Source organism: Miscanthus floridulus, chromosome 4 (assembly GCF_019320115.1).
Source record: "Miscanthus floridulus cultivar M001 chromosome 4, ASM1932011v1, whole genome shotgun sequence".
In the NCBI taxonomy this organism is placed as follows: Eukaryota; Viridiplantae; Streptophyta; class Magnoliopsida; order Poales; family Poaceae; genus Miscanthus; species Miscanthus floridulus.
This window is the reverse complement of record NC_089583.1, coordinates 32,482,246-32,496,186: the sequence shown is the minus strand read 5'-3', so window position 1 is coordinate 32,496,186 and position 13,941 is coordinate 32,482,246. Positions and strand designations below refer to the sequence as shown.

Sequence of the window (13,941 nt, the reverse complement as noted above, 5' to 3'; positions counted from 1 at the left end):
GTGACGACCAGAACTATACTGCACGACCAGCGGAAGGAAATGAAGGTGACAGCTGCTGAAACATAGAACCAGGCGTACAGGAACCAAGCCCTTCCACAAACACCACCCACACCGGTGCACAAAATCAGACCAGATATGAATCCTACACATGCAGTAGGCAATCCACCACCAGGCGCACAGCAACCAAACGGAGGAAGGCAGTGAAGCTGTCATGAACACCGCAAGTGCTGCAGCTCCGACACTGATGCGGAATCAACAAGCCGCTACATTCAGTTCTCAGGTATGAATCATACAATTGCAGGACAGAATACCCAGGCTGCAATCCACGATTGGGTGAACTGGAACAATGGAACAGCATCAAATACACACATTGTACAACTCCCAGCACTGCTCCCAGGCTTCAGATGCTACACCGATGCATCCACGGTGCCAGACCAGGACTCTATATCCGAGGAAAGCTGGACTGGGAATCTATATTATCAATACAGGAATGCATCCACCTCAAAACATCTACATCAAGGCTGCAGTTACAAACTCTGTCTCGGTGGTCATGGCAGAGGCAGCTGCCCTGGTGCTTGCTGCTACTGTCACCGAAAGACTGCAGATACACAACATCACCTTCGTATCAGACAACTAGGAACTTGTCAACTTCTTCAATTCAGGTGATCAGTCCACACCGCCTGATTGTAGAATCAAGCACCTCACCCAAATACTCATCAACTCAACAAGGCAACGGAACACAAGAATCTACAAGATTAGGAGGACCCAAAATCACATTGCTCATACATTAGCCAAACAGGCTTTTGTACACTCTCAACCCCACCCTACAAGTCTATCATTGTCATGTTCCAACAGAGATCATGTCATACAGTGCCCACCAATACTGGAAGCACTGCATAATGTACTGAAAGACCATGTAACAATTCTAACAGCTAGACGCTGTTGAAATATGTGCATGTTTGATGACAAAAAAAAAAAAGATGACTCCAATAAGTAGAGAACCCCACACAGATGCCTTCATTCTTATATAAACTGCATTCTCATGTGTTATCACCCGAAAAGTAGCAGAAAATGGGATCTGTTAGCTGAAGTTATCAGCATAGAAATCAGAGGCTCCTCTTTTGCTGCTACTGCGCTCTTATCTGTTTGAAAGTACATATGCCATTTTGTCCTAATGTTTCATAGTTTACTCAAATAATAGAGCACAAGTTAGTCCTACAATTCTAGAATGCCATAAGGCTGAACTTATCTCTCCTCCATGCCATCTGTTAAACAATTTTTGCTTGGTTTGTAGTTATCCATCTGTAATCATATTATTATTTTTTTTGTAAATTTGCCATTATAAGGTACATTGCTGAACTACAGAATGAAAGCACAACAGACAACTAAAATGAGATTGATTCTCTAGGCTACAATGTATGGAAGACGGGCTGGTACACTCCAAGCCGCGCCGGTGTTTCTAGTGCACCTCAGCCCAAAGGGCTGAGCCGTGATTCATCGACGAGCCCAACAAACCACCAAACATAATTATGGGCCCTAATTTGTGCTATAAGCAAAATTTAAGACCAATCAAGTAATTATCAGTAGTCTGTTGTGCTGCCGAGCACAAGTAAAGAACATCAAATAAAAGAACATTTAAAACAAAGTTATATTCACACTAGCTCTACTTTATTAACAGAATTACCTGCAACATCAAACATTGCCAATAACTACTACATAAAGATTTAGTGCATTACAGATTAGTAAGTCAAATTGTGGCACTGTCAGATTGCCACAATTACAGAAATCTTACAATATACATAGTTCATTTAGCAACCCCCTACTTCCACACTAGAAAAAGGAATAGACCTCATCAAATTTAACAGCAAACAAGAGTACGAGTCAAGCAGCAACTACTCAAAGGATGCGCATACACCTACCCCTCTTTCTTCACATTCGAAGGGATCGGTTTTAGACAAATCATGGGCATGATTAATATGCATGAACGCATGCTCACATCTTTTAGGAGTAAAATAAAACCGAGCACATCTTGAAGCCCTTCTCTCCAGCTGGAGCAGCTGATGCTGCTCAGCAAGAAATCTATCAGTCACACTGTCCCTTCGACACTCAAATGTCATTGACTCCAGCATCTTTGCGTTCAGTACAAAGAATGTTGCAAAGTTAACTTGTGACTTTATGCCTCGATAATTATTCAACACGACTGTCTTGAGACGGATGTTAAGGCATTTGATAAGATTACGATGTTTACGGCGCCATAAATTATTGTATCCCCCTTGGTATGCCTGAAAAGGAAAAAAAAAACAGTATACAAACACAACCGATTCAAGAAGAATTGACACAATATTAAACCAGATCCAAAGAATATATGAACACAATGAATTTACTAGTTTAGTATGTCTACCTGGATATACAACTTCTCCAAGCATGGGAAGAATCTCATAAAGTCAATAATCAGATCCAGGCTAAGATATAAAATACAGACTGCTAAAATCTTGACAGTACATGCTGGCCTGGTCGAGTTAATGATCCGAAATCCCTTTATGCGGCATGGCTGCATGAAACATGCATCAGCACATTTATAAAATTTGATATTTCAAGTTTTTTCTTCACATGGAAAAGCAACTCAGAACCTGTAGTCAAGAGGTAGAAAACCAAGAGGTACCTCAATAATCGTTGAGCCCAAAGCGAGCCTGGAAGAGTGGTCAGCATAACTTAGGCAACCCAAGGTCTCCAGATTAGGTGCTGAAATAACTGATACTCGTAGTCCCGTGCCCGTTCGTGGTGATCGAAGATACAGAATCCTTTTAAGGCAAGGGGCATCCTGGACAATGAATTCTTCTAAGCGGGTCATCGTTTGATCATACGCAGCACTCACCCCAGTGCTTGTAAGGCTAGCTGAGTTGATCCTGACACAGCGGCAGCCAAAGATTCTGCGAAGCAGCAAGCACTCGAGGACGGGAGAAGCAGCAATGATGCTATGCAGGGAATCCTCCGAAATGATGACCCGTTGAAGTGCCAGCTTCTTGAGCCGGGGGAACTGAAGTGCCAAGGTGATGTCGTCAGAGAGGTGGCATTGGCTGAAAGTGGCAACGCAAAGGGACGACGAGAACCCGAAGGTAGACGCCGGCTGAGGTGGCAGTTTCAACCCATCCGTCGCAAAGCAGTCAATCTCCTGGAGGTTGTCGAGGGCGGAGGATCGGAGCCAAGCATCCACAGTGGCGGGGCTGTCCCATAGGAGTTGTGCAGGGAAGCGAAAGCGGCGGCCGGGGCCCCGGTGGGAGGAGAGGATGCGGGAGACGACATCGATGGTGCGAAGGTCACCGCCATCGAGGTTGAGAGGGGCGGAGCGCCAGAGATGGCGCCACCGGGTGGCGAGGATTCGCGTGCGGGCGGCATCTTTGGTGGGGAGGAGAGAGATGACCTCACCTAGAATGGCGTCCGGGAGGAGGCTGATTCGGTCGACCCCATCTTCTTCGTCTCCACCGGCTCCAGGCGGTGGATCTTGAATGTGGGATTCATCTCCTCCGGCTCCCGGACTCGGAGGATTGGATTCAGGTGCACTCGTCGTTGGTACCAGCGGCGAGATGTTTGCTCCACCCTCCTGTTCCGAGCTCGCCTCCGGCTTCCTTCTCTTGGCACGGCGAAGCGCCGCCGCCAGAGCCTCCATGGCCGCCGGCCGGTGGGTTGATTGGGGACGAGGCGGGTGAAGGGGAAAACGACGGCTGGCTGAAGCTCCGTAGGGTTTGGGTGCGTGCAGCATCGAGAGGCCTCCCGTTGCCGGCCCATGGGCCCAGATCATATGCGTTAGACTTCACAGCCAATTTCGAATGCAAACTTTGAGCTTGAACTAACATATGTTAGGAAAAAGTTCATTTTAACTATCCTCATAGTCTAGTTTTTCTCCCTAAAATTTAAAACCGGATAAATCACTTCCCTCAACTTTTAAAACTGTTTATTTTACCTCACTGACCCGGTTATAGGTGGTTTTCAAAGGCGGTTTTATTTTTTTTTTCTTTTTTATTTATTTTGGCTATTTTTTTGAAAAATCATAGTAAAACACAGAAAAATTATAAAATAGAAAATTCATTTTTCATGAACTTCACATGAGTAGATCTACACAGTGAATATATAATATGGTACTCTTTAGTACAGAGTTTTTGTTGTAGCTTTAGATCTATGATTTTAAGTAATTAATTCAAAGCTTGAGTTTCTATGGTTCAATTGTGATGAAATTTTATTGTGAGCTAACTATTATATTATTGAACTGTAGTAAAAATTTCATACTCATTAGATCATGTATAACTAAGTTATAGATTTATTTAGTTTTATGCTTGTTAAATAGTTTTAAAATAGTTAAAAGTCTGTAAAAATAGAAACGAGTATGAAATTTTTACTATAGGTTAAACATATAATACTTAGACCACAATATAAATTTCACCATCATTGAAACTGCAGCTATGAATTAATTACATAAAATCATAAATCTAAAGCTACAGCAAAAACTTTATACTAAAGCATACTATATTATATGTTTACTGTGTAGATCTATTCATGTGGAGTCCAAAAATTAGATTTTTTATTTTATAATTTTTCTGTGATTTACTATGATTTTTTAAATATTTAGGCAAAATAAATAAATAAATAAGACAAAACAACCTTCGAAAACCACCTATAACAGGGTCAGGAGGTAAAATGAATGGTTTTAAAAGTTGAGGAAGAAGGTTTACCCTATTTTTTAAGGAGGAAAACTAAACTTTGAGGATGGTTTAGGGAGGTAAAATAGATTTTTTCCCATATGTTACGTTGTAAGTTATAAAAAAAACATATGTTAGTGTAAGGATATAACACCAAAAAGAGAGAATCGGCATGTACGTAAATGGATCGGAGTGACTATTCATCCGAACACGCAAACCTGCTTCTATTGCATGATAATTTTCTCTTTTACGTTTCTTATTGTACAAAACTTCTTTCAAAAAGCTCAAACTTACATTTGCGTGCATCCGTACGTCACCTGCACATCGATTTTTTTTTTCGGTGATGGCATCCGGGGACAGATAGACACGGCTTCCCATTGGCTATCTTATCTGTCCACTCGCTCCTGTTCGCACCTCTAAAAAAATCTCTCTACTGCACTCAACCCCACCGTCGTAGCCTTATCTACCGCTCATTGGAGCTCCGCGCCCGACTCCACCGCTCCAACATTCTGCCAAATGAAGATGATGGGGTGCAAATAATTATGTCTACTCTTACATCTGATTCTGTTCCAGAAGATTTATTGCCAAAAAAAAACTAACAACTCTCTGGTACATATGGAAAGCTAGAAGCGACAAAAGGTTTGTAGAGAAAATTGGACTCCTTCGCAGGTACACCATGAGGTGGCTGCAAACATCTCGGTGGCAAATTTAATCAACTATACAGGTGACGACCAGAACTATACTGCACGACCAGCGGAAGGAAATGAAGGTGACAGCTGCTGAAACATAGAACCAGGCGTACAGGAACCAAGCCCTTCCACAAACACCACCCACACCGGTGCACGAAATCAGACCAGATATGAATCCTACACATGCAGGAGGCAATCCACCACCAGGCGCACAGCAACCAAACGGAGGAAGGCAGTGAAGCTGTCATGAACACCGCAAGTGCTGCAGCTCCGACACTGATGCGGAATCAACAAGCCGCTCACATTCAGTTCTCAGGTATGAATCATACAATTGCAAGACAGAATACCCAGGCTGCAATCCACGATTGGGTGAACTGGAACAATGGAACAGCATCAAATACACACACTGTACAACTCCCAGCACTGCTCCCAGGCTCCAGATGCTACACCGATGCATCCACGGTGCCAGACCAGGACTCGGTACGGTATATCCGAAGAAAGCTGGACTGGGAATCTATATTATCAATACAGGAATGCATCCACCTCAAAACATCTACATCAAGGCTGCAGTTACAAACTCTATCTCGGTGGTCATGGCAGAGGCAGCTGCCCTGGTGCTTGCTGCTACTGTCACCGAAAGACCACAGATACACAACATCACCTTCGTATCAGACAACCAGGAACTTGTCAACTTCTTCAATTCAGGTGATCAGTCCACACCGCCTGATTGTAGAATCAAGCACCTCACCCAAATACTCATCAACTCAACAAGGCAACGGAACACAAGAATCTACAAGATTAGGAGGACCCAAAATCACATTGCTCATACATTAGCAAAACAGGCTTTTGTACACTCTCAACCCCACCCTACAAGTCTATCATTGTCATGTTCCAACAGATATCATGTCATACAGTGCCCACCAATACTGGAAGCACTGCATAATGTACTGAAAGACCATGTAACAATTCTAACAGCTAGACGCTGTTGAAATATGTGCATGTTTGTTGACAAAAAAAAAAAGAGAAGACGACTCCAATAAGTAGAGAACCCCACACAGATGCCTTCATTCTTATATAAACTGCATTCTCATGTGTTATCACCCGAAAAGTAGCAGAAAATGGGATCTGTTAGCTGAAGTTATCAGCATAGAAATCAGAGGCTCCTCTTTTGCTGCTACTGTGCTCTTACCTGTTTGAAAGTACATATGCCATTTTGTCCTAATGTTTCATAGTTTACTCAAATAATAGAGCACAAGTTAGTCCTACAATTATAGAATGCCATAAGGCTGAACTTATCTCTCCTCCATGCCATCTGTTAAACAATTTTTGCTTGGTTTGTAGTTATCCATCTGTAATCATATTATTATTTTTTTGTAAATTTGCCATTATAAGGTACATTGCTGAGCTACAGAATGAAAGCACAACAGACAACTAAAATGAGATTGATTCTCTAGGCTACAATGTATGGAAGACGGGCGGTACACTCCAAGCCGCGCCGGTGTTTCTAGTGCACCTCAGCCCAAAGGGCTGAGCCGTGATTCATCGACGAGCCCAACAAACCACCAAACATAATTATGGGCTGTTGTGCTGCTGAGCACAAGTAAACAACATCAAATAAAAGAACATTTAAAACAAAGTTATATTCACACTAGCCTGTTGTGCTGCTGAGCACAAGTAAACAACATCAAATAAAAGAACATTTAAAACAAAGTTATATTCACACTAGCTCTACTTTATTAACAGAATTACGTGCAACATCAAACATTGCCAATAACTACTACATAAAGATTTATTGCATTACAGATTAGTAAGTCAGATTGCCACAATTACAGAAATCTTACAATATAGATAGTTCATTTAGCAACCCCCTACTTCCACACTAGAAAAAGGAATAGACCTCATCAAATTTAACAGCAAACAAGAGTACGAGTCAAGCAGCAACTACTCAAAGGATGCGCATACACCTACCCCTCTTTCTTCACATTCGAAGGGATCGGTTTTAGACAAATCATGGGCATGATTAATATGCATGAACGCATGCTCACATCTTTTAGTAGTAAAATAAAACCGAGCACATCTTGAAGCCCTTCTCTCCAGCTGGAGCAGCTGATGCTGCTCTGCAAGAAATCTATCAGTCACACTGTCCCTTCGACACTCAAATATCATTGACTCCAGCATCTTTGCGTTCAGTACAAAGAATGTTGCAAAGTTAACTTGTGACTTTATGCCTCGATAATTATTCAACACGACTGTCTTGAGACGGATGTTAAGGCATTTAATAAGATTATGATGTTTACGGCGCCATAAATTCTTGTCTCCCACCACCTTGTATGACTGAAAAGGAAAAAAAAAGTATACAAACACAACTAATCCAAGAAGAATTGACATAATATTAAGTCAGATCCAAAGAATATATGAACACAATGAATTACTAGATTAGTATGTTTACCCTGATATACAACTTCTCCAAGCTTGGGAAGCATCTCATTAAGTCAATAATCGCATCCAGGCTAAGAGAAAAAATAGAAACTCCTAAAACCTTGACAGTACATGCCGGCGTTGTCGAGTTAGTGACCCGGAATCCCTTTATGTCGCATGGCTGCATGAAACCTGTGTTAGCCCATCTATAAAAGTCGATATTTTCAAGTTTTTTCTGCACACAGAAAAGCAAATCAGAACCTGTAGGCAAGAGGTGGAAAAGCAAGAGATACCTCAATAATTATAGAGCCCAACACGAGCCTGGAAGAGTAATCAGGAAAACTTAGGCAACCCAAGGTCTCCAGATTAGGTGCGGAAATAACTGATACTCGCAGTTGCGTGCCCGTCCCTGGTGCTCGAAGATACAGAATCCTTTTAAGGCAAGGGGCATCCTCGACAATGAATTCTTCTAAGTAGGTCGTTGTTCGATTATACCTAGCACTCACACCAACGCTTGTAAGGCTAGCTGAGTTGATCCTAACACAGTGGAATCCAAAGCTTTTGCGAAGCAGCAAGCACTCGAGGACGGGAGAAGCAGCAATGATGCTAAGCAGGGAATCCTCCGAAATGCTGACGCCTTGAACTGCTAGCTTCTTGAGCATGGGGAACTGAAGCGCCTGGGCGATGTCGTCAGAGAGGTGGCATTGGCTGAAAGGAAAAAATCTACATCACCCCCTAGCCTTTAGCACTATCGCTACTTCACCCCTGAAGTTTGAAACCAGGTAACAAGCACACTAAACTTTGACAAACCGTTTAATTTACCCCCTATTGTGGCTTTGCCTTCTGGTTTTGCCTATGTGGCTTTCCAAGCTGGACCTTAGGGACACGCTGGCCCTGACCCGTTTTCTGCTGCATTGTTTTTGCGGCTTGCACGGCGGCCTGCAGTCCCGCGTATCGGCTTTCAGGAAAGCAAGCTAGCACCAATGGCAGAGGGCTGCTGGTTCAGTCAAGGCGCAGTTCGCGCAGTGTGCTTCGTAGGCGCATGACGAGCCCCGCCACTTCCACGCCTGCCTTCCTCGCGCTCAACTGCCTCGAGGACCCGTCGCTGGAGCACGACGCCCTGTCCGGCGCCGCGGCCGTGGAGCACACACCACTCTCGGCGCTATCCGTGGGCCGCGTCGAGACCGCCGCCGCCGTGCTACTCCCCTCGGTCGCCTTCCTCCTGCACGCCGCGCAGCGCCGGCTTCAGCCATGGCAGCTGCTGCTCTGCCTCGGCTCGCCGGCCCGTGCCGCGGACACCGCCGCGGCCGACGAGCTCGCCCGGCGTCGCGCACCTTGCAGCTGTAGGTGTCCCCGCTCGACCTCGCGAGGGCGAAGTACGGGGCGCAGATGGCGCGTGTGGCATCCTGGATCTCGCGCGTGTACAGGGCGGGGCGCAGTATGGGGCTCGACCTCACGCGTTGCGGGTCTAGGTGCTCCTCCACCGTGTTGCTCCGGATCTTGTTCCACACCCACCCCACGATGTCCTGCCCCTCGCCGAACACCGCCTCCACCGCGCGGTGACCCGTGATGAGCTCCATCAGCACCACGCCGTAGCTGTAGATGTCGCTCTTCTGGTCCACCTTCAGCATGTACCCGTACTCTGCAAACATTGCCATTGCAATTGCATGCGTCAGAACAATCGCTTCTCCGACGGCTCGTGCAGAGCCTCCCACAGGCTGCCGTTGGGCATGAACTCATACAGAATCATGGCGTCCGCGTCATTGTGCACGTACCCCAGCAGCTGCACGATGTTCCGGTGCTGGAGCCACCCCAGGAGCGCCACCTCCTTGAGCACGTCCGCGTTCAGCTCGCTCGCCGACACCACGGCGTCGCCGTCCACCGGCGCCGGCTGCCATAGCTTCACAGCGATCACGGCGCGCGCGCGGGAGCTCCGCCCTGTACGCCCCGGTCGCGCCCATGCCCACCATGTTTGCCTCCTTCACGCACGCCACCAGCCCACCACGTACGTCGGCGCTCGTGAACCCAAGCCGCTGGAACGCCGTCAGCCACCACGGCCACGCGCCCGACTCTGCGCCGAGGTTCTCGTCGTCGCAGCAACTCGCGCCGTACCAGCGCCGGTAACCGCCCGTCCACGAACGCCGTGAACGCGGCGACGACGGCGAGCATCGCTGCAAGCCAGCCCACCGCGACACGCCTGAGGCGCGCGCTGTTTCACACGGCGTGAGGAGCGAGCGGTGGAAGGACAGGGCCGCACGGAGGGCGCCGCGGGCCCGGACCCGAACCCCGCCAATGCCAGTGCTTGCGTGCCGGCGATGCCCTCGCCGGTCGGGTTCAGGCCCCCACGCAGCCCACTCGCAGGCCACCGCAGGCGCCGCCATGAACACCACGAACAGGTAGGAGATGGAACTGGAGGTGGGGGATGACAGCTGGGCCCGGCAGCCACTGTGTCACTGTCTGCCAACTTGGAGCGCCACGTAGCGCCATGTAGGCAAAACCAGGTGCCCAAAACCGCCCAGGGGTAAAATGACTGGTTTTGCAAAATTTAATGTGTTGGATACCCGGTTTTATAGGTTTGGGGGTTAAGTAGACCACCCACCATATGTCAGGGGGTTATTTAGACTTTTTCCTTGGCTGAAAGTAGCGACGCAAAGGCACGACGAGAACCGGAAGGTAGATGTTGGCTGAGGTGGCAGTTTCGACATATCCTGAAAAATGTAGGGGATCCATCAATCAATCTCTTGGAGATTGTCGAGTTGCGCGGGATCGGAGCCATGCATCCATAGTGGCGGGGTGGTCCTTTAGGTGTTGTGCGGGGAAGCGAAAGTGGCGGCCGGGGCCCCGGTGGACGGAGAGGATGCGGGAGACGACATCGATGGGGAAAATGTTAACGCCGTCGAGGTTGAGAGGGGCGGAACGCCAGAGATGGCGCCACCGGGTGGCGAGGATTCGGGTGCGGGCGGCATCCTTGGTGGGGAGGAGAGAAATGACCTCACCCAGAATGGCGTCCGGAAGGCTGCTGATTCGGTTGACCCCATCTTCTTCTTCTCCACCAGCTCCAGGCGGCGGATCTTGGATGTAGGATTCGTCTCCGCCAGCTCCAGGAGGATTGGAATGAGGCGCACTCATCGCTGGTAGTGGCGAGATGCTTGCTTCGACCTCCTGTTCCGAGCTCTTGGGTGTCTCCAGTTTTCTTCTCTTGGCACGGCGAGCCGCCGCCAGAGTCTCCATGGCCGGTGGGGGGATTGGGGGAAGGGGGAAACACAGGGCTAGCGCAAGAGCGCCGCCGGGATTTTTTACTTTTTCCCATGGTTACCCGCACTCCTCCCTTTCTCATCTTTATACGCGCTCCTGCACATTTGTCATACAGTAACACTCCTATGTTTTTACTATCTTTGCAGAGATGGCACGTTAGATGAGCATGTCAGCGTAGCCGAGAGCCTGAGAAAGCCTACAAAGCATGCGAAATGACTTATGTATCCCTGCTGCTTCTCTCCCTCCAATCGCTGACGCGTGGGCTTCACATGTCAGCTTCATCTTGAACCCTCCGCCATCACCCGCTCACAAAGCTCTTCTCTGAAGCACCACACAAGCTTCTTGCTGGCTTCAACGGAGACCACCACCAAACCGTCTAGGAGGTGGCAACCTCCAAGAGTAACAAGCACCACCGGCTTGCAACTTGATCACCTAGTGCCACTCGATGCAACCTCATGATGCAATCGCACTAGAATCGCTCTCTCACACAATCGAATGATCACTATCAAGCATATGTGAGATGGAGGGCTCCCAAGCACTCTCAAGCATGGACACAAAGTCTCCCAAGGTGCTCAGCCCTAGCCATGGCCGAGACTACATTCTATTTATAGCCCCCACGAAAATAGAACCATTGTACCCCTTCATTGGGCATAGCTCGGGGTGACCGGACGCTCCGGTCAGATCGACCGGACGCACCCTGCCAACGTTCGATCAACGGATGCACGCCACGTATCGCCTCCGTTCAACCTCAGCCGCTTGATCTCAATGGTCAAGTGATGACCGGACGTAGCACAGTGCCAAGATCGGACGCACCTCTGTCGAGTCCGGTCGTTTCCAGAGAGGTTCCATTCAAGTGATGCGGTGGATCTTGGATGTAGGATTCGTCTCCTCCAGCTCCAGGAGGATTGGAATCAGGCGCACTCATCGCTGGTAGTGGCCAGATGCTTGCTTCGACCTCCTGTTCCGAGCTCTTGGGTGTCTCCGGCTTCCTTCTCTTGGCACGGCGAACCGCCGCCAGAGTCTCCATGGCCGGTGGGGTGATTGGGGGGAAGGGGGAAACACACGGCTGGCGCAAGAGTGCCGCCCGCCACCCGCCGCCACGCTTCTCAACCTGACGAGGTCGGGTGGGCAGCGTGCACCATGCAGCATCCAGGCCTCCCGTTTCCGGCCCATAGGCCCAGCCCACCCACGTTAGGCCTCACAACCACATTTTGAATACAGCCCCCTTTTCTCAAAAAAAAAAGAGTACAGCTGCAGCACAACAGGGGATTGGTAGATGATGATCATGTTCCTCCCAAAAAAAAAAGATGATCATGACTTCCCCTAAAAAAAAGATGATGATCATGACTTTGCGCTTGAACTAACTTCTGTGTTATTAGAAGAAATAAAAACGATAGAGAATCAGCATGTAATTGGGTCAGAGTCAATTATTATTTCCTTTTTTTGAGATTTGAAATGATTTATTATTATTCATTTGAACCCACATCCTGTTTCTATTGCACGACAATCTTTCCTTATTTTTCTAACTAGCACACACGTCCATACATCGCAATGGGAGGAAAAAAAAGCTATCAAACGTTAATGGAAACGGGGATAGGAATGTTATATATCTATTTATCTCTTTTTACCTTTTTGGTAAGTCGGCATAACCATGTCATCTATAATATAAGTTAATGTTTCAATAATATGTCCTATTAAGTCTATCTCAAATTAAAATACGGTCTTGATAGATATACGCACCTAAAGTGATTTGTGTGTGGCTAGCGTCTAAGGTGATTTCTTACTCGGCACCTCGTTGCTCTCGTGCGAGAATTTGTCTAGACTAGATTCGTTGCTATCTTCTACTCCTACTGATTGGGAAATTCAACTAGGTGCCTGGGATTGGAGAGAAAAAAAGAGATCAATGAGATGCCAGAGATCGACTGGGTGCGGTATCCATCGGAGGGCCTATTTTTTTTTTCATTTTTAAAGAGTGCATTATTAATAACTGTTGTGGAAAGAAAATAAATTCTCTCCCTACTCCTTTTTAAGAGCTGAAATAATCTAAAATCTGAGAAGTGAGTTGTTGGAGATACTCTTATATTTACAAATAATAATCTACTAATTCTTTCTTTGGATTCTCCTAAAAAAATCTCTCTAGATTGTATGGACCTAACCCGCATCCGCCACGCATCCGTCGACCCTGAGCCTCCGACTTTGCCGCTCCTGCCTGCGCCTCCATCGCTCACCGCGCTGCGCTTGTGCCCTAGCCACCACCGCATAGCCGCGCTTCCCTACGCTCGCGTCGTGCCCTACGCTAGCGCCGCTGCTGTGCCCAAGCTGCGCTGCTGCGCCATCTTCTCCTGCGCTGCTTCCGCGCCACCACACCAGCATGCCCGCGCTGCTCCCACGCCGCTGCACCACCGCGCCTGCACCCCTGCACCGCCGCGCCCACACCGCATCTTGCCCGCGCCGTGCCCTAGCGCCGCCGTGTCCGTGCCCTACTCCAGTGCCACCCTTAGCACCACTAGAGCCATCTCTTGTGCCTACTTTGCCGCAACAGCGCCACCAGAGCCTCGCCGGAACCCTAGCTGCATCTCCACGGCCGATTCACCGCGCAGTGCCAACCCTAACCCTAATTGATGTCCCGGTGGTTCCCCGATCCGTTCCTTGTTCTTCGGTTCGCCGGTTCATCAGGTAGCAAGCCCTCGTTTCCAATTTCGTATCTAATGCTTGCTTCTTAGGGTTTTGTATCTTTAGATGTATATTGAAATTATTCATATATCTGATCTATTCTAACGTGCAACGAGTTGGTGTTGTTGAGGTCTCATTGGCAGTTGTCAGTCAACTCGGGGCCAAGCTCGCGAGTACGGATCGAGGCCAAGCCTCGGAAGTGTTAGTGACAG

At 47.8% G+C, this 13,941-nt stretch overlaps 2 protein-coding genes across 2 annotated transcripts; both read right to left on the bottom strand.

Annotated features, from left to right (window-relative positions):
* Positions 1 to 1,652: 1,652 nt before the first annotated feature.
* Positions 1,653 to 3,749, bottom strand: LOC136551269 (putative FBD-associated F-box protein At5g56440). Its single transcript, XM_066542847.1, has 3 exons — positions 2,663 to 3,749; positions 2,402 to 2,551; positions 1,653 to 2,282 (listed from the first exon to the last, which is right to left on the bottom strand). Exons 1-3 carry the CDS (start codon positions 3,665 to 3,667, stop codon positions 1,893 to 1,895), a joined length of 1,545 nt encoding a protein of 514 aa, XP_066398944.1. The 5' UTR covers positions 3,668 to 3,749; the 3' UTR covers positions 1,653 to 1,892.
* A 3,575-nt stretch (positions 3,750 to 7,324) lies between these two features.
* On the bottom strand, positions 7,325 to 11,032 carry LOC136551268 (F-box/FBD/LRR-repeat protein At3g26920-like). Its single transcript, XM_066542846.1, is given in 5 exon segments — positions 7,325 to 7,717; positions 7,833 to 7,982; positions 8,095 to 8,516; positions 10,443 to 10,557; positions 10,559 to 11,032. Coding segments are annotated over 5 exon segments (1,554 nt in total).
* Between the last annotated feature and the right edge of the window lie 2,909 nt (positions 11,033 to 13,941).

What these genes read in the sequence shown, in the direction of transcription:
- LOC136551269 (XM_066542847.1), bottom strand. Translation starts at nt 3,667, where the DNA reads ATGGAGGCTCTGGCGGCGGCGCTTCGCCGTGCCAAGAGAAGGAAGCCG. An exon ending in TGGGCTCAACGATTATTGAG is followed by an intron (nt 2,552 to 2,662) that starts GTACCTCTTGGT and finishes TGTTTCATGCAG; the next exon opens with CCATGCCGCATAAAGGGATT. An exon ending in TGGAGAAGTTGTATATCCAG is followed by an intron (nt 2,283 to 2,401) that starts GTAGACATACTA and finishes TTTCCTTTTCAG; the next exon opens with GCATACCAAGGGGGATACAA.